The following is a 21356-nucleotide window of genomic DNA, read 5'->3' as shown; positions in this document are numbered from 1 at the left end:
CATAGGGGATGCATAGGGGGGCATAGGGGATCCATAGGGGGGCATAGGGGGGCATAAGGAGGAATAGGGAGGTATAGGGGAGCATAGGGGGGCATAGGGGGAATAGAGAGGTATAGGGGGGAATAGGGGGCATAGGGTGGCATAGGGGAGCATGATAGAAGCAGAGCAGGGGAAGGGTGAGGGGAGAGAGGGACAGAGAATTTGGGAAGAGGAGAGAGGAGCTCCAGAGAGAAAGCGAGGAGGAGGATGATGATGATGATGATGGTCTCACCTCCGCTGGCGTACTCCATGATCAGGTAGAGCGTCTTCTCCGTCTCGATCACCTCAAACAGTTGGACTGGAACAGAGAAACACACACACACACACACACACACACCTTAGTACGGAGCGACTGGAACACACACACACACACACACACACACACACACCTTGTAACGCGCTACTGTAACGCACACAGAGACACACACACACACACACACACACACACTTTTGATCTTAAAGCAGCGTTTTTCCTCCACTATCATCCAGTGGTTGTGTTGTGTTCATTAGTCCATAGGAGACACACTCCCAAAGCAGAGTGAAGATATCCGTCCTTCAACCTCCCCGCCAGTCCTGAAGCTCCAAATATCCCGTTTCAGTCAATTCCCAAGATTCCCCTCTCCCTCAGTTCAGAAGAAGATCTGAACTTCCCCTCTGACTGGATGTTAACACTAGGAGCGCCGCGGATCGCGACCTTATTCCATCGCGATGAGGTGTGCTTCAGCACTAGGGCTGGGTTAAAAAAATCGATTTCCCGATTCTGAATCGATCTTCATTAAATGAGCGATTATCGATTCATAAATCCCGAGATCGATTTTTATTATTTATTTATTTTTATTTTATTTTTTTGCTTGCAGCTTCAACCCGCAACGAGATCTCGTGGCCAGATCTCGCGCTACAAGAATTGATCATATCTCACGCAACGTGAGGTCTCAACACTAAAATCTAAAAACATGGCGATGGCAGGGACACTCAAGTCACCACCAGGCTTAAAGTCAGATGTCTGGGTGCATTTTGGATTAAAAAAATGTGACGTTAGAGATGAGCTGGACAAAAGCAAAGTCATATGTAAATAAAAAGTACATTCATGTAACTGCTTTGGAGTCAATTCATTGATATGTTTAACAATGCTACATGTTATAGGGTTCCTTGAACCATTTATAGCATTAGTTCAGAGAATCTCTTTCATATTCAAGCAAAAAATGTATATTGTAACTAGATCGAATCGGAATCGAATCGAATCGAATCGTGAATCGAATCGAAAGCTGTGAATCGGAATCGAATCGTTTTGGGAAATCAGTGGCGATACCCAGCCCTATTCAGCACTATGATAGTTTAACATAGAGAAGAGTGTACTGACGCACAAAGATCGCTGGAGGGCGATGTCACACAAGGCCGTCTGCCAGGCTCCGACGCCTTTTTCCCAGAATGCATTTCGCACCGGCGAGCAGAAGGCGATTTGAATCCTCCATTTTTTTTTTTCCAAAAAAATGCTGTAATTTTGCCTTTACAAGTGTTAACATGTCATTTTATGAAGTTTTAATATGTTTTCAGGTGAGAAAGTACCAATATATATTCCCAAAATGTGTCCAGTTTATCAAAATAACCCGTTTATATATCTCCTCTGACGATTTTCGTCGTCGAGTTCGCTAGCATGCGTTCGTAAATTCGCCCTGGAAATCTGGTCAGCACCCATGGAATGCCTCTTGTCCAATCAAATTACCTGGTCCTTTTATGACGTTGAACCCGGTGTGCGCTCCGGCGCTCTCATAGCGAATTTACGAACGCACCCTGCGGTTTCACTTTCATTCATAAAATTCGTCGGGAGAACAGGTGTGTATATTGGACAGTAATTCAGCACTAAACTATCTGCACTGCACTACTGTCATTGTGTCATACATGAAGCTTACAGTGGGACAAGAACTTGTCGTCACTTTTTACATTTTACATTTAGATTTACAGATTTACTGCAGCACAGATTTACTGTATTGTAGTGTAAAGTAGTGTTACAGTAAATATTTGCCATATTTACAGTATGGTACTGTACTGCAGCATTTTACAAGTGGGAAGCACTGTTATTGTACACTACAGTAATAATATATTATGGGTTAAAGCAGTATATCTCATGTTTACTGTACATTACTCTAATTTTACTCTGCACCACATAGGATTGCAAGACAACCTCACAGAGGTGGAAGAGGGCCCATTTTTACTCCGCAACAAGAGGAAGCCATTTGTGCAATGGTGATTGCAAACAATGCCATAAGGTTGAGAGAGATCCAGAGCGCTGTTATAGAGGATGACAATATCTTTGGCAATATTGAATCCGTTTCAATCTCTACAATTGACAGAGTGCTTAGGAGAAATGAAATGTGCATGAAACAACTGTATAATGTGCCATTTGAACGGAACAGTGACGGAGATCCGTCACCAGTATGTACAGGTAAAACATTTATGTGTTCTATGCATACTCTAATGTTCAGTGCTGTAAACTGGTTACATGACAGTTCATACTGTACAATATGTTGTCCAAAATGCATTATGTTACACAGGAAAAGTTGTTATAGTTTCTCTCTCTCTCTCTCTATTCTGGGATAAAGCATGTACTGGAGCTGGATGCCAGGGAACCGCTGCACACATTCATATATCTTGATGAGGTGAGTTTCAATCTGGCAAAAGGTAGAAGGCGTGGCAGAAATCGCATTGGACAGAGAGCCACTGATGTCCCAGGCCAACGAGGAGGGAATATTACAATGTGTGCAGCCGTCTCAGAAAACGGCGTCCTCACCCATATACCCTGTCTTGGTCCATACAACACACAACTGCTGACTTTTTTAGACACTCTTTACAGGGACATAATCCCTGAGAATGAGAGGGGTCTAAATGGAGACCATCTGAACAAGTTTGTTGTTGTATGGGATAATGTGAGTTTTCACCACTCAGATCTGATCAGACAGTGGTTTGCAGCACATGAAAGGATGCTGGTGTAATATCTCCCCCCCTACTCCCCATTCCTGAATCCTATAGAGGAGTTTTTCTTTGCCTGGAGGTGGAAGGTATATGACCGGCATCCACATACCCAAATGGCCTTGCTAGCGGCCATGGATGCTGCATGTGATGACATCACAGCACAGTCCTGCAGAGGGTGGATTCGCCACTCAAGGAGGTACTTTCCTCGCTGCATTGCCAGGGATGATATTCTCTGTGATGTTGATGAAAATATGTGGCCAGACAGACAGGAACGTCTGGATGCGAATGAATAATTTACAGTACTGTGTATGTTGTATGTCCAATAAGTACTGCAATATTGTTTACAGTTGTGCACAGCTATACCCAAAGGGTGTTTCTTATGTTTGTTGTAAATAAGTTTGTATTTTTCTTTTGCACAATGCTGTGAACACATTTGAATTGCAAAGAGCATATGCAGTAAAAATGTGAAACATAACTGTGGGGAACATGGCGCGTTCTGGCCTGCAGAGGGAGCTAGACTGCCATTGGAGGGGAATGATGGGCTGATTACGGACAGGTGTCAGTGATCAGACTCATTGTCCCACTGGTCTATTTAACCTGTGTGTGTTTGTTCCCTCGGGAGATGAGTAGGGCAGGAAGGACCTGCCGCACGGAGACACTGAGAGACCGAGAGAGAGAGAGAGAGAGCCGCGGCGAGGACGCACGAGACCCCGAAAGGGAGTGAGGTGCAGGGAGCCGGGCGGACGGAGCGGGTCCCGAAAGGGAGGACTAGCGGGGCGAGAGCGAGGGCTCTGCCAGGAGCGGAATAGCGGGGCGAGAGCGAGGGCTCTGCCAGCAGCGGACGGAGCGGGTCCCGAAAGGGAGGACTAGCGGTGCGAGAGCGAGGGCTCTGCCAGGAGTGGAATAGCGGGCCGAGAGCGAGGGCTCTGCCAGCAGCGGACGGAGCGGGTCCCGAAAGGGAGGACTAGCGGGGCGAGAGCGAGGGCTCTGCCAGGAGCGGAATAGCGGGGCGAGAGCGAGGGCTCTGCCAGCAGCGGACGGAGCGGGTCCCGAAAGGGAGAACAGCGGGGGGGGAAAAGACTCGCTCAGCACGTCAGTGACGGTGCTGAGCTGTGCTGGACTAAATAAACATATATTCTGTACCATTCCTCTGTGTCGACCTCCCTCTGTGCCTAGAGACTGCTACAATAACTATTCAGCGTCTTGTACTTATTTACCTCACTAAATACAGTAATGTGTAACCCACTGTAGATTTCATATGGCTGTGCAAATAGTGTATAGTACTGTCTTGAGCATTTTCAGGTAGTGTCACCAAGATCTGACTTTTTTGCATTGGAAAACACTTACAGAGTGAACTGTCATAATGAAAACATGACAAAGCCATTTGACTATCTTGTTCATAAACAATGGTGTCAGGACTTTTCATTTTGATGACACTGACACTTTCATTGACATGAATACTTGCTTTTGAGGAATGAACTATCCATTTTGAGCAAGTGACACGCTTTTGCAGGTTAACACCTAGGTTTTGCAGTTTGTACTAATTGTTCTGAGAAATGCACTAACTGTTCTGCAAATGTTAATAGTGATGTGACAAATGCACCAAAGCGACTGAGAAAACTGTATTATACACAACAGTGTTGTGTTGTGTATATGTGAGTGAGACTGTGGTCTACAGTGATATACAGAAAAAACATTATATACAATATTATAAATATATTTTTGTTGTCAGGACTTGTTTAGTTATTGTCATTTCGCAGAGTCACCTCAATAAAGCAAATGAACAAATGGAACATTTGCGAACAGTTCTGTAACAAAACGCTGTTACGTTTCCTCACACATGTGTAAGTGGAAATCCTTGGCCTTTCCTGTGGGGATACACACATACTAGTCCTCGGAAATAAACCAGAATAACTCGTTTCTAAAGTCAGTTCCATTCACTTGATGTAATGGTTGACGCATGGGGGATGGTAATCTTATTCTCGATGATTGCTTCTTGATTGTCGCAGATCAGCCAAACAAAGGATGCAGCTTCCATCCCCCACACCTCCCAAGGGGAGCCAAGCGGGTTTCAAACACGGCTCTCAAGCTTACAGCAGTTTTAGGGGCTGACAGGCTGACATTACAGGCAGGGCTAAATTCAAAGACCTTGTTGGCTTCATTGAAAAACAAGCCACAATTGTTTTAGATCCTTTGTTTGGAGACATACAAGACCCTACGGTTGACAAGAACACCTCAAAAACCAAAGACTTCAAACAAAGGATCTAAAACAATTGTGGCTTGTTTTTCAATGAAGCCAACAAGGTCTTTGAATTTAGCCCTGCCATGACTAATCTCAAGTATATTGCAGGCAATAGACCTCCATTTATCCCTATACGTGTAGGGCAACTTAGAAACAATAAGCCTGAGGTTTGATGGGCTATCAAGTGCAAGTCTTGCATGGCATTGTTGCATCCTCTCAAATACAGTGCATAGGCCTGTAGTGACTTTCCATCTTCAGCCTTTATGCTTGGCCAGTTCAAGGCTTTTTCCATGTAGGCACTGGTTATCTTGATTTCATTTCCAAAGTTCTTTTCAAGTAGCTTCTTAGCTTCAGCATAGCCTCTGTCTGGTTGCATATGCATGCAGCTACGCACCAAGTCTCGTGACTGTCCAGTGGTGTACTGTTCCAGGAAATAAAGCCTGTCTGGATTGCTACTTGTCTTGTCCTCAATACAATGTTCAAAAGCACACATAAAGGGTAGGAAATTCATTGGGTCTCCATCAAATGTATTCATTTCCCTCACAGGAAGTAAAGCAAGTTTCTGCTGAGTAAGAAGGATATCAGCGATGTCATGTTTTTGCTCTACATTGGACATGGTGTCTTGATTGATAAGATTATCCATTGTTGACTGATTATTCATTGTTGACATTTGATCATGTTCTCTTTTACTGTGCAATGTGTTAGTAGGCTTTGGATGCTGCCTTTGAATAACAACCTTTTGAAGTGGGGTTTTAGGCACTGTTCCTATATTAGCATATTCAACCAGTGATTGTTCAAGATTCATAGACACAGATTGTCCCTTTTGCATATCATCATAATAGGCATTCGTGTCATCATGTTCTTTACACATTACATAACCAAGATTTATTTTGCAATCACAACAATGTCAACACAATCACAACAGAATCTTATTTAATCCAATCAGGTTGTATATAGAATCTATATATATATAATCTATATATTGGTTTCAATATACCTCCATAGCAGTCTACAGTCTAATTTAGCTATATCTATAATTACATTATGAGAACATCAGTATTTTTACGCCTTTGGTTGTATTGTCTGAACGAACATTGATTGGGAGACATACTGTACAGTTTATCATTTTCATAACTGTCTGCACATATACATATCTTATTTTGATTGTTATTGTAGCCTATAGAAAAACACAAATATCAGTCTTATGCACTGTGTCTCATTCAGCACTGAAGCCTGAATTTGAGCACAGTGTGTGCCCCCTTGCTACCTCTGCTGATATAAAAGAGAATTGCAGGCTTGGAGAAAAAGATGGCAGCCACAAATACACAGACACACACAGAAATACTGCTAAAACGCTTTATACTAACTCGATTTTGAAAATGTAAAAATGCTGGGTGGTAGAACGCACATATCTAGGAAAAGTCATGAAAGGAGGGTCCTGAAATGTGATCGAGTGCAAAGGTAGAATTTGTTTTGTACTCACTGGTGCTGTTTAACACCTCACGGCTTTCCTAGTGTTAAACCAGGCCAGAGCCAGGACGTAGCCAGCTAGCTATCCCTCTGGGACCCAGAGCCTGGACGTAGCCAGCTAGCTAGCCCTCTGGGACCCAGAGCCAGGACGTAGCCAGCTAGCTAGCCCTCTGGTTACCCAGAGCCAGGACGTAGCTAGCTAGCTAGCCCTCTGGGACCCAGAGCCAGGACGTAGCCAGCTAGCTAGCCCTCTGGGACCCAGAGCCAGGACGTAGCCAGCTAGCTAGCCCTCTTGGTTCTGTGTTGTGTTGTTATTGCAGGGGTGCAAACTGGTGATGGCCCAACCTCTAACCCCAACCTGACCGCACGGGCACGGCCGTGGTTGACCGAGAGGAAGGAGGGTGGAGGATGGGGGGGGGGGGGGAAGGGGCGTGGAGACTGGGGTCAGGGGACACTGTTTTACTGTTTTTCACACTCTCTGTGTGTGTGTGTGTGTGTGTGTGTGTGTGGTTGGAGGTGGAAGCAGTGCTCACCGATGTTGGGGTGGTTCAGCCCCTTCATGATGCGGACCTCTCGGAACAGCTGGAACAGAGGAAGAGAGAGAAGAGTGTTTCAGCTTTAGAGTCGTGGGATATGACACGCTATTTTTATTTTATTTATTTTTTTACATTTTAACCATTTACCAGACGCTTTTATCCAAAGCGTCTTACAATTACACATTCCAGGGCCAGTCTCCCTGGAGTAACTTAGGGCTGAGTGCCTTACACACCACCCCCCCCCCCCCCCCCCGCATCATCCATTATGGAGGATGGATGGATGGATGGATGGTTGGATGGATGGATGGATGGTGGAAGACCTGCAGTGGAAGACCAGGGTGCTGACTGCGCGATGCAGGACAGCTGTAGGAGGAGACGGTGTGTAATGACGGTGCTCCGTAATGCGTCTATATATCACAAAATGTACATTTGATAAGTAAGTAATCTAGCTAAGTAAGTAGGCTAGCTAACTATGATTGGACTGTGGCTGATGTGATGTGGGTTAACTAGCCAACTCCGTAACATCAGCGGACCAAACCAAAAGTACAGAAGAGAGAAACTCCTCGCTGTGATTGGTTAACCTGTTCCATGTGAAAACATCTTGCGTCAGACATGCGTAACCCTTTACGTGCCGGACCAGGGAATGTTTAGGCTTCTATTCACACCTAAGGCTTCCCTGTAAATTCCATGGAATTATACACGGTCCTGACCAGGGAAAATGCCTGATCGAATTTCCCTGTACAGTCGTGTTCACACCTACACCTTACCAGGTAAATTCCATGGAACAGGACGGAAGAGAAAAGAACCAGCAGAAGAGAGGGAAGGAAATAGAGTGATCAGAAAGGAGTGCGTGGCTCATTGTCTGTGTGTCTGGCGGTGCGTGTCCTTGTTAAGGGGTTGCAACACACACCACACACACACACTTCCACCCCCCCAAACCTGACAGGCCACTTCCTGGACGGTGAGGTAACACCACGTGACCTAACACCCTGCCCGTCCGTCTCTCTCTCTCTCTCTCTCTCTCTCTCTCTCTCTCTCTCTCTCCTATCTCTCTCTCTCTCTCTCTCTCTCTCTCTCTCTCTCTCTCTCTCTCTCTCTCTCTCTCTCTCTCTCTCTCTCTCTCTCTCTCTCTCTCTCTCTCTCTCTCTCTCTCTCTCCTCTCTCTCTCTCTCTCTCTCTCTCTCTCTCTCTCTCTCTCTCTCTCTCTCTCTCTCTCTCTCTCTCTCTCTCTCTCTCTTCTCTCTCTCTCTCTCTCTCTCTCTCTCTCTCTCTCTCTCTCTCTCTCTCTCTCTCTCTCTCTCTCTCTCTCTCTCTCTCTCTCTCTCTCTCTCTCTCTCTCTCTCGTCCCCCATACAGGAGCAGCCATAGATAACAGCAGGGGCGGAGTGTCACAAACACCAAGGTAGTGGCAAAAAAGGCCCACGTGTTTAAATTAGACAACTTAGCCAGAGACCTCGCCAAAACCCTAAAGAAAAAAAGGCCAGTGGGAGAGGGAGTGAGCTGAGGGAAACTCCCACAATAATAATAATAATAATAACTTTTTATTTGTATAGCACTTTTCCTGCAAACATTGCAGCTCAAAGTGCTCCAATCATTATATAATCATCATTTAATTATTTAGTCATTTAAAGGCAATATTAAAAAGATGGGTTTTTAGTCTTGACTTGAACATATGTGCTGAGGTTGCATCCTAATGTAAACTGGCAGTGCATTCCACAATCTGGTGCATAAAATGAGAATGCAGCCTCACCAAATCTCTTCTTTTGTACATGTGGTACACAGAGAAAACCAGCGTCAGAAGACCTGAGAGCTCAATATCCATCCTCAGATTCCCAAAGGAAACAGCAACAACCAATAGGCAGACAGAGTGGGAGGCGTCACAGGAGCCACATCATTTTCAGGGACAGGAGAGGTGCCTCTATTGCCTTGATTTCAAGGAGTAAGGAGGAGAGGGGAGGTCAACAGGGCGGGGCCAGACTGCAACCTGTGTCCACATGGGCGGATGTGCGGAGTGTTGGCCATGGTGCCTAGACCACTGGACCACCCCAGACCACAGTACTGGTACCAGACCACTGGACCAGCCCAGACCACAGTACTGGTACCAGACCACTGGACCACCCCAGACCACAGTACTGGTACCAGACCACTGGACCAGCCCAGACCACAGTAGTGGTACCAGACCACTGGACCACCCCAGACCACAGTACTGGTACCAGACCACTGGACCACCCCAGACCACGGTACTGGTACCAGACCACTGGACCACCCCAGACCACAGTACTGGTACCAGACCACTGGACCACCCCAGACCACAGTACTGGTACCAGACCACTGGACCACCCCAGACCACTGTACTGGTACCAGACCACTGGACAACCCCAGACCACGGTACTGGTACCAGACCACTGGACCACCCCAGACTACAGTACTGGTACCAGACCACTGGACCACCCCAGACCATGGTACTGGTACCAGACCACTGGACCACCGCAGACCACAGTACTGGTACCAGACCACTGGACCACCGCAGACCACAGTACTGGTACCAGACCACTGGACCACCCCAGACCACTGGACTACCCCAGGCCATGGTACTGGTACCAATCCACTGGACCACCCCAGACCACAGTACTGGTACCAGACCACTGGAGCACCCCAGGCCACGGTCATGGTACCACTTTCAACAGTTCTGTTTTGGGACGTTGTGCTTGTGTGTGTGTATAACACACCAACACACACAAATAGTTCTGAGAGCGTCACCAGACCAGACTACTATTTCAAGTGGGCTGTGGTGTGAACACAAATCAACAGAACTGCTCCTGTGAGCCAGAGATATCTGCTTGTGGGCATGTGCTAAAGACATACATAGACATACATAGACATACATAGACATACATAGACATGCATAGACATACATAGACACACACACACACACACAGACATGCTGTACACACACACACACTACACACTACACACCCACCCACCCCCCAACCCCACCTTCCCTTCTCCGTTTCTCCCCCTCTCTCTCCCGCTGTCTCTCACTCACTCACTCCGTCCGGTAAAACTACTTCCTGTTTTGTTGCCTTAGGCGACGGCCCCCGACGAGACGTCACTGTTGCCATGCCGACCCAGGTATTAAGCACAGCCCTGCCCCCCCCACTCCCACGCAGTCATCCCTCCCTCCTCCCCCTCCAGCACAAGGAGAGTTAATGGAGCGTGGGCTCTTCCTGGGTCTCTGCTCTGCGGCTGCTTTGCATATAGGGGATTTACACAAAGCAGCTTATAAAGTTGTCTCCCTCCCTCCCTCTCTCTCTCCCCCCCTCCTTCTCTGTGTCTGTGTCTCTCTCTGTCTCCCTCCTTCTCTCTCCCTCCCTCCCTCCTTCTCTGTGTCTCTCTGTCTCCCTCCTTTCTCTCTCCCTCCCTCCCTCCCTCCTTCTCTCTCCCTCCCTCCCTCCTTCTCTCTCCCTCCCTCCCTCCCTCCTTCTCTGTGTTTCTCTCTGTCTCCATGTGTCTCCCCCCCCCCCCCCTCCGTCTCCCCCCCCCTCCTTCTCTTTCATGGTGGGTGGAGGGTTAGTGTTGGATGGGGGTGTGGTCAGAGCGCTGGGCTGAAGACCAGCTGATCCCTGTGTCAGTGTGTGGACACACACACACACACAGCTTAAAGGCATGATAAACATATGGCAGAGTAAAGAAGCCTACTGCTGTTTCTGAATGACCTGTCATAACCTCCTACTGACCTGTCATAACCTCCTACTGACCTGTCATAACCTCCTACTGACCCGTTATAACCTCCTACTGACCTGTCATAACCTCCTACTGACCTGTCATAACCTCCTACTGACCTGGGACTACACTGACGCGCACACACACACACACACACACACACACACACACACACACAGACGCAATAACACATCATAGACTGACCTGGCACTGGCACACACACACACACACACACACACACACACACACACACACACACACACACACACAGACACACAGACACACACACCACCCCCCCTCTGAGTTTGGCTGGCCCTTTTGTTCGCCTGTCTGGAATGCTCCTGACTAAAAGGCAGTCCCCCCCCAAACACACACACACACACAAACAAACAATCCCCCCAAAGAGAGAGAGAGAGAGAGAGAGATGGAAGGTGAGAAGGAGATAGATGTGGTGGGAGCGATAGTCATTCTGCAGCTGCTGTGTGTGTGTGTGTGTGTGTGTGTGTGTCTGTCTGTGTGTGTTTGTCTGTGTCGGTCTGTGTGTGTGTGTGTGTGTGTGTGTGTGTCAGCCGGCGTGGAAGCCCTGTGCGGCCCTAATAGGATCAGAGGGAAAGTGAATGAGAAAGAGGAGAAGGGGGGCGGGGGGGTCTGCTGCCTGCCCTTTCAGATTAAGACCTGCCCCCCCCCCCCCAATGGACCTGGCAACCCTGTACAGTATACCCCCCCCTCACCCCCCCCCTCAAAGTGTTGGCTTCTATCTGGAAGACAGGACCAGGAGACAGAGCTACGTGAAGGAGAGCAAAGGGCCAGAGACCCCAGGGGAGGACAGCTGTGATGACACTGCCTGAACAGAGGTGGTGAGAGGGAGAGAGAGAAGAGAAGAGGAGAGAAGAGAGTGAGATAGAGAGCGAAAGAGGCCAGAGAGTGAGTGAGAGAGAGAGTGAGAGAGAGAGAGACAGAGAGAGTGAGAGAGAGAGAGAGAGACACAGAGAGAGAGAGAGACAGAGAGAGAGAGAGAGAGAGAGAGAGAGAGAGAGAGAGAGAGAGAGAGAGAGACAGAGAGAGTATGGCTGGGGGCTGTTACAAAACAAAGTTGGTTGGGGTGGGGAGTGGGGTAGAATCACAATGTGGACCGTAGAGAGAAAGACACCTGGTCTCTGGTGTGTCCTGAATGGGTTGAATAGTGCTGACAGGAAAGTCACTACTGCAGCAGCAGGGTCCCCCCACCGCACCTCAGCAGAGCACACCCCCTACAACGCTGATCGCCAACTCCCTGTGCTGCCCCCCCCCCTCCACCAGACAACACCACCCTACTACAAACACACACACACACACACACATACACATACACGTTGAGGAGTATCATTTGCAACAGCAGTGTGTGCTATCCATACAGTAGCGCAGGGCAGACAACCAACACCATACAGGGAGAGAGAGAGAGTCCCGATCTGATGCCTGTGTGAGATCTAGGGTAGCAAAAACACTCTCCTAGCAACGGGGCTAGGGGTGATGCGTCATGTGATCTGCATGCAACGTTAATTTTCACATGGCAGGTGTGAATGTAGCACCACGCTCACACCCCAACTAGCCACCACCGGGCTTTCAGCCGACTCATGCATCACTAGCGGGCAGAGGACGGAAGATCTGCCTCGCTTAGGGAGCCGGCGATGGAGGGGCGTAAACATGGTGGATTTTGAGACGGTCACGTGTGTTGGCAAGTGAGAGGTCTTGAGTTGGAGCCTCGGTCGGAGCCAAGTCGAATCGCGGGGCAATCGCAAAAAACTGGAGTCTGTTTCACCAGCACGTGATGCGGCAGGATTGTGGAAGCTCTGTCATTCACACAAATACGCTACGAAAGTCGGGACGTCAACGGAGAACAGGAGACGCTCGTCTGTTTTGGAGACGGACGTCAACCTTATGATTGCTTGCAAAAGTGAATCGGAGCCGTCGCTAACGAGCGGTCAAGTCAGTTCTGGTTTTTACATTTGGCAGAATGGAAACAAAATCAGTGACCTTCGTCATTTTGGAACACAGGTGTCAAATGAACGGTAAATTCCAGTAAACGACTCAACTGACCTGACCTGCAAACTTAGTAAGTGTGGAACAAAATCAGAACGGATTTATCGCCCAGCAATCGTAACGGTGACGTCCAGCTCCGAAAATGACGAATGTCCCCAGCCGTGTTGACGTTGTGCGGTTTGTGACGTACGGACTATCGTAGCGTTGCTTGCGGACAGGGAGGTGACATCACAGAGGACAGAATAGGGTTCCATCTACGTGGTTTACATCACAATGGTGGCCATGAATGAATGAATGAATGAATGAATGGTCTTTATTGTCATTGATATAGTACAGGTACCAAACAACGAAATTTGGGAGGGGGGGGGCTCCCCTGGTGCTAGGAAAGAAAAAAAAAAAAAAAAAAAAAAGAAGGGAAAGGAGCTGGTTTACATAAATAAAGGCTATGTACACTATCCACTATACTATACTGTACAAATAAAACACTGTGCTGTACTCTATGCTATGCTATACCTATTCTAACATTTCCTATTTCTCTGCAACCTTATGTACCCTAGGGTTGTCATATTGTACATAGTGTTATTGCACATTCATTTAAAGTGTCGCAGTTTGCAGGCTTGAAATGTACACATTTGTGCCTCAGCACTACACCTGATTTTTCAATCCAGCAGCTGCCATCAATCCGTCCAGACTGTCCAGGGCCCAGAACCTAGGTCTTTGCTGTGTTCAGGGCCTGGATGGCCCTGGGGTAAAAGCTGAGCTTCAGTCTGTTTGTCCTTGCGAACATGGTCCTGTACCGCCTGTTCGAGGGCAGCCGAGCAAAGTGTTCGTACCCAGGGTGGGATGGGTCTCTGGAGATCTTGGAGGCCTTCCTCCAAGTAGTGTAGTGTAGCTCAGGAAATTCCACCTCCCAAGGACCATGCTGGTGAATTTCTACACTGCCATTATCGAGTCCATCGTCACCTTCGCTATCATCATCTGGTTCCCCGCTGCAGCGGCCAAGGACAAGGCCATGCTGCAGCGGGTGATACGCTCAGCAGAGAGGGTGATTGGCTGCCCTTTGCCCCCCCGTGAGGCCCTGTTTAAAAGTAGGGCTTTGGGGAGGGCCAGGAAGATCATGGCTGACCCCGCACACCCAGGCCACGGTCTCTTCGCCCCGCTCCCCTCAGGCAGGAGGTTGCGTCACTAAAAACTGTGAAGGCCCGACACTCACACAGCTTTTCCCCCACGGCCATCCGGCTCCTAAATGCTGCTGGTGTCGTCGTCGTCCCCCCCTGACCTGACCCCCATCTATCTACCCTCCCTCCACCCCCTCTCAGAGAGCTATGGACTGTCTTGACCTGAACACTTGATCTTTTGGCACTTCTTATATTTATATTTATTTATTACTTTTTGCACTATGATGTTGGTTTGCACTGTCTTGTCCTGTCTTGCACCTGTCCTGTTGTAAACTGCGCTCCACTGTACCAAACCAAATTCCTAACATGTTTACATGTCATGGCAATGAAGTCTTCTGATTCTGATTCTCAGTAGGTATGACAACATCTCAGACATGCAGGGCCTTGTCCTGAAACCACCCCCAGCCACTGCACCTTTGACATGTCCATTTGAAATGGATTTAGAAGCAATACGATTGTAGCTGAACCTTGTACCTCTGAGAGGCTCAATTGAGTTATAACCATCTTGCAAACAAGTCCAGTGTCTAGGGTGTAAGGTGTCGTCTCCCACGAGATAAGACCAATAGCTCTGTCTGTTCTGATCCCTCTAGTATATGGGACAGATCAAAAGTAAGCCCGGCTAAGATATTCTGTCGTATCGTTACCTTGGTTACAACACGAAGACTACTCGTCACTGAAACGCTAAATAAAAATGTCAATCTTTTTCACGTTTATTTTTCCAGCAAATTTATAGTTACATGACCTTAAAACTAGTCAAGGACTTTGTGGTTAAAGGTGCGGCATTTTGGGGGGTTTAAAGATGATGCCAATGGAGGATTGTTTCTGGACAGCCCCCCCCCCCCCCCATTACAGGTTGAGGGTTAAAGGTCAGGCCATCACTACACATCATCCCACAGGTCAGATGTTTGCCAAAACAAGTCCACAACAACACGCTGCTCCTTGTGACTGGGGCCTGATCAATTTGGTTGTTGACAAATCGATCAGCAGTGGAGGAAAATCCTTCCTGAGGTTGGATGCAAGCTGATAAGTTATGTTGATGTTCTGTTTTAGCCTGTGACAAAGAGAAGGGGGGTGGGAGAGTCTTGCTATCTCTGAGCACTCACGTTTTGTACACGTGAAGCGTATTGTATCTTAAAGAGACATTCCTGAACTTTTGTCAGTCTCACAGTAGATCACACAGTCCTTAGTTTGAGGCTGACAAACCTTAGCAAAATAAGCTTTTATTCATTGGTGTGGGGAGGTGTGTCGGTCCAGTCGGGTCATTTCTTGTCTATTAAGGGACCCGCCAGGCTGGTTTAAGGTCTTAGGAGAATAGTTCCGCTGGATTAATCTCTTGTAAACAAACGGCGACTTTGTGTTGTTGTTGGTTATCTTTGCATCTCCAAACCGCTCCTCATAACACGCACACACGGACACACCCCATCTCTTCAGGCTACACCTTAACTGTCCCTCCTGAGATATCTACTACCCCCCTGTACTGTTTCCCCAGTGTCATAATAAAAAAAAAAGAAGAAAGAATTCTTCCTTCTTCTTCTTCTTCTTCTTCTTCTTCTTCTAGCACGACGACTGCCAATGGCCCCTGGCCTGATCATAGATAAGTTCTTCCTTCTATTACTTTTTCCTGCTTTTTTTCCTGCTCTATGATTCACTTGCTTAGACAAATGGATTTTAGTCAGGTTTGTTATATAATTTCGTGGGAATTTTTTGGGGATTTGCTAATCTATACATTTTTGGAAAGGGCATTGTATGAGGAATCAGAAAATATATGTTTCCATTTGCACAGATGTCTGAAAGGCGGCCATCTTGGCATTTAAGAAATGGCCGCCATAATACACACGTTTTGTAATATCTTGGCTTCTAAATAAGCTAGAACATTTTAACAGCTAAACCTACATTTTCAGGGTCAAGGAATCCAATGGTTGTAGTTACAAAGCTATTTTTTGTATTCTTTTTTTTTTTATATCATCACATAAAAATGTGTAACTTATACTTTAAGAAATTGTCGTTTTTCTATTACTTCCATACGTGAGTCCACAGACCACAGTATGATCACGACAACCTCCTGCATTAGATAGTCTCGATGTTATGATTTAAACTTTTGTTGGCTTTTTGGGGGGATTTGCTAATCTATACATTTTTGGATGTTATGGCAACAGCCAGCAACCAGTAAGGCAATACAGAGGCAGGTAAATCTTTAGCCTAATGGCATATTTAATGATCTTCTTTCGGCGTATGGGTAGTTGTTTTCCTCTCCACTCCACCATGCTCAGGGCCGAGGGGCTCCCCTTTTACCACCCCGAGACCTGGTTGAGGGGCTCACCCGGGCTATATTTCTGGACACCCCTCCAGAAGCCACGTCATCGTCTCGTCATCTAGTACCGACAGAACATGCATCCCGTTGGGTGGGTGGTACACCGGGCAATCCAGGATAACATGGTCTGCGGTTTGGTCCTCTGCGCCACACTCGCACGACGCATTTGGGGCCAAGCCCCATCTGTGCATTGATGAGCGGAAACGCCCGATGCCGGTCCGGAGACGATTGAGCCTCACCCAGGATAGCCTTGGCAAGTCCATCCCGAGGGGCTCAGGGCCGGCGACTGGGATATGGTCGCGGAGTTTGGAGGTGTTTGCCTCCCACTCCGCGCGCCACATATAATCCGCCCATCCTGCCGCACTGATGTTAAGATCTCTGCATTGCTGCCTGAGATCCTGTGCGGCAGGCACAAATGGGTGTCTCGACTTGAGACGCCGGGAGGGCTCCGCTGTTATAGTGAGCCTATCGTGGAGCAGATGGTTATTAAGCTCCACGGCCCGGCAGGCGAGACGTGCTGTGGCTCCCATGCGGCGGAGGCCTGCGGGCTGGATGCCTGCTAGGATGGGAAGGTTGTCCACGGGGGTAGGACGCAGGCATCCTGTCACAAACCGCAAGGCTTCGTTTATAGGCGAGTCGATGAGGCGGGTGTGGGCACTGCGACACCATACTGGGGCGCAGTATTCACTAGTTGAATAAAGGAGGGCTAGGGCTGCCGTGTGCAAGGTCTTTGCGCCGGCGCCCCAGCCTGAGCCAACCAGTCGCCTCATCAACGCCACACGAGCTGTTAACTTCTTGCGCAGTGACTCGAGGTGCCGGCGAAACATGAGCGTCCTGTCCAATGTCACGCCGAGATAGATTGGCTCAGCGGAACATGGCAGGGGAGTTCCATCTAGGTATACTCTAAGCTCACATTTAGCCTCCCTGTTGTTAAGGTGGAAGGCAGCCGACACCGTCTTTGCCTCGCTAAGCTTCAATCTCCATTTCCGGAAGTATGCCACTAGTGTCTGCATGTCCTGGCTCAGAATCCCCTCCACAGACTGCCAATTTCCAGCAGAGTACACCACTGCGAGGTCGTCTGCGTAGGCGTACTTCCGCGAGAGTGTGTTGGGCAGGTCATAGGTGTAGATATTATAGAGGAGGGGGGCCAGGACCGATCCCTGAGGGACGCCGTTCTTAAGGCGTCGAAGCCTGCTTAGCTGTCCGCAACCGGTGGTAAGGGTAAAGCTGCGGTTACGGATGAGCTCCATGATCATTCTGACCATGTGCCTGTCCGGCAGCAGGCGGAGCAGCTTGCAGGTGAGGCCGCGATGCCATACGGTATCGTAGGCAGCCGTCAGGTCTATAAAGACGGCCCCATCTCGAGGATCTTGAAGGGGATGCATAACAGAGAGATGGAACGGTAACTCTTAGGGTCCCCTTCAGGCTTATTCGGTTTAGGGATCGCAACAACTAGGGCTCTTCGCCAGATTTTGGGGATCTTGAGTTGGCGCAAACAGGAAGTGAGGAACGCTCTCAGGCAGGACTTCAAGGCGGGTGCGGCATGGAGAATAAGCTCCGTATATCATATTTAATGATAAAAATAGGGAATGAAACAAAATAAATGAATGGGAGGAATGTGGGGAGTGTATGGTGTGCTGGTTGTTCTGTTTGTGGGATGTGTATTTACTCTATGTGTAATGACAGGCGGGTTGTGTCTCTTGACTATGTATAAGCGTTTATGCTATGTGTGATGTGATATGTGAATGGCGAGTCCAATGCGTGCCAATGTGAGCTGGGCTGTTAGATTAGTTCATCATCATCACTTTCGTGCGTCACAGCTTGGGAATCGTCATCGTTCTGGCACTGGCTGCTGCACATGTCGGTACAGGCTAAGTTCTTAGCTCTGCATGAACATCTGCCAGAAGAACAGTCAGTTTTGCATTTGCATTGTACCATCTCAATGATGGACTTTGGGGCTGGGAGGACGTCTGTGGTTGTTGGTTTAAGCATGCCATCCTCATGTTTGGAGTACCAATTTTGCAGGGGATCCAATTAGCCTATGGATCCTGCAGAGCAATGGCTGCCTGTGCCCATATACTTTTTTTTTTTAAGAAGAAGAATACAAAAAATTGCTTTGTAACTCCAACCATTGGATTCATTGACCCTGAAAATGTAGGTTTAGCAGTTAAAATCAATGTTCTAGCTTATTTAGAAGCCAAGATATTACAAAACGTGTGTATTATGGCGGCCATTTTGTAAATGCCAAGATGGCCGCTTTTCAGACATCTGTGCAAATGGAAACATATATTTTCTGATTCCTCATACAATGCCCTTTCCAAAAATGTATAGATTAGCAAATCCCCAAAAAATTCCCACGAAAGTTTAAATTGAAACATAGTGAACCTGACTATTTGTTGTAAGTCACTTTGGGTAAAGGCGTCTGCTCAATGCCAAACATGTCAATGTAAATGACACTCACTTTCTGTAGGCTGGTTGGGTTCAGCTGGGTCTTGTCGATGATCTTTATTGCAACCTGAAAAGAGATGACACGGGAGCACAAGATCAATTATTACATTGATCACTGATAACATATACATAGTGACACTGCTATAAAACAAAATAAACGAAAGCTTTAACCCGTTAAACAAGCCATGGCTATGCAGGCCTCACAAGAGGTTTAATAGGGTTGTGTTGGTCAAAGAGTGTGAAAAGCTGTAAATATATATGGTACACACACTGCTTTTCACATGGTCCCTGTTCCACCTCAATGGGTTCAAGTTATATACCAGTCCCGTGTAATGAAGTACTTAAAACATCTGCCTCGGAGCCAAGACGTTCCATTACTGTCTGTATAGAGACTTACACAAGCCTTGTAAGTTGTGACGGCAAAACACTTAACACAGAGACTAGATAGATGACAGGAACTGGAACTCCGATGACTCAGGCTTGTTGTTGCATTAAAACACTGCATCGTGACCCCGTAAAACCACAATACAATCCACTGATTTTTTTTGTGTGATCCAGAACCAAACCTAGCAACATTGGACCCCCATGACCATCCACCTCCAGAACCTTCTCTTCATCCTGACTCTCCTCCCTCCCTCCCTCCCCGACCAGAACCTTCTCCTCATCCTGACTCTCCTCCCTCCCTCCCTGACCAGAACCTTCTCCTCATCCTGACTCTCCTCCCTCCCTCCCTCCCACCCTCCCTCCATCCCTCCATCCCTCCCCAAAACCTTTTCCTCATCCTCACTCTCCTCCCTCCCTCCCTCCCTGACCAGAACCTTCTCCTCATCCTGACTCTCCTCCCTCCCTCCCGCCCTCCCTCCCCGACCAGAACCGTTTCCTCATCCTCACTCTCCTCCCTCCCCCTCCCTCCCTGACCAGAACCTTCTCCTCAACCTGACTCTCCTCCCTCCCTCTCTCCCTGACCGAGCCTCACCTCTCTGCCTGTCAGGATGTGCCTGGCCAGCTTGACCTTGGCGAAGTTCCCCTTGCCGATGGTCTTGAGCAGGCGGTAGTTGCCGATGTGAGGCTGCTCGTCCGAACACGAGGCGATGGAGTTGCGGCATCGGGCTCCGAGCGACCGGCTCGACCAACCGGTGCCCTTCTCCGAGCGGCTGGCCGAGAGAGAGGTATGCTGAGGAAATGGAGAGACAGAGAGAGAGGGGTTAATTAATTATTATTATTAAGGCCAAACCAATCGACCACATCTTGACGTTTGTGTAGCATAGAATATATTCCAACCGACGCCTTACGGAGGGTTCTAGAATGCACACTCAAAAGTAAAGCACTTGTGTGACACGTTGCCTGAGGAGCTTTTAAGGTGATCTTCAAACCCCTGGATATGACCCCTCCACCTCTGACTAACAAACCCCTGGAGGTCTCCACTTCTGAAACTAACAAGGGCCGTTGTGCAACCGTTAAAGCGAGTGTTAAGGCCACAGAGGCCTAACAGAGGCCACAGAGGCCACGGAATCGGCCTAATTCATTTAGATCGACACGTAGAGATGAGCCTTCATAGATAAGACTATCGTAAAACAACCGTTGATAGGATTAGCCGACCGACGACGGCTAAACCGAAACACAGCACGGGTCGGTCACACATTAACACGTAGGGGTTAGCGTTAGCCGCCGGCTAGCAGCACAGCCTTTTTAAGGAAAGACACTAGGCTAATCTTTTTCCACCCCCACATTGCTGGCATTCTTCACTGCGCCTGCCTGCCACTGAGGTCATGGTTAAGCGAGGCCGGTGGCCCTGTCCGCCCGTCCGCCCGTCACGTGGTGTCTTCTCATCGATCTGGCCTGGAACGGCCCCCTGTCGCCACACCGCCGCGCACGGCTAGCCGGGTGTTCACGCGCTAACGAGACATGACGGCACCGCATTCCTCCCTGTTAGAGGCCTGGCTCAGCTTCCTCCAGCCCCATCGGGTCCGACCACAAAGTAAACAAGAGTGATCCACCACAGCTTCCATCATCCCCTTTACATTCTTAACCGTTTAGCAGCTAACGCCTTCTATCCAAAGCCACTCGCAATTAAAGAGATGACAGGGACGAGCCTCTGTCGCCTCACTCAAGGACGAGGGCACACTAGGGGGGGTGTTTACCCAGATGTGGGATTTTGAACTCATGACCTTATGACCACCAGTCCAACTCACTATCCACGAGGCCGCCACCTCTCTCTCTCTCTCGCTCTCTCTCTGAGCTGTGGACTGAACTGACATGACTCTGGAACATGGTTATGTACAGTCTGTTTCTTTCTATAATCTCTCTCTCTCTCTAGACCCAGACAGACCTGAGTGGGCGGTGCAGACTTCACACAGCTACATGGACTCATTTACATTTTTTTTCTTCACATTTTGGGCATTTAGCTGACGCCTTATTCC

General features: G+C 48.2%; 1 protein-coding gene across 1 annotated transcript in view; it reads right to left on the bottom strand.

Annotated features, from left to right (window-relative positions):
- Positions 1 to 21356, bottom strand: part of mark4b (MAP/microtubule affinity-regulating kinase 4b) — a gene marked incomplete at both ends in the record, with an annotated part of 89695 nt that overhangs the window by 47953 nt on the left and 20386 nt on the right. The window contains 4 exons of the mRNA XM_080532080.1: positions 272 to 337; positions 7255 to 7303; positions 18950 to 19003; positions 19913 to 20110. Of these exons, the coding sequence (XP_080388206.1) occupies positions 272 to 337; positions 7255 to 7303; positions 18950 to 19003; positions 19913 to 20110 (367 nt within the window). The remainder of the gene's footprint in view (positions 1 to 271; positions 338 to 7254; positions 7304 to 18949; positions 19004 to 19912; positions 20111 to 21356) is intronic.

Source organism: Nansenia antarctica (assembly GCF_963989245.1).
Source record: "Nansenia antarctica genome assembly, chromosome: 5".
NCBI classification, from domain to species: domain Eukaryota; kingdom Metazoa; phylum Chordata; class Actinopteri; order Argentiniformes; family Microstomatidae; genus Nansenia; species Nansenia antarctica.
This window is presented reverse-complemented; position numbering and strand designations above follow the sequence as displayed.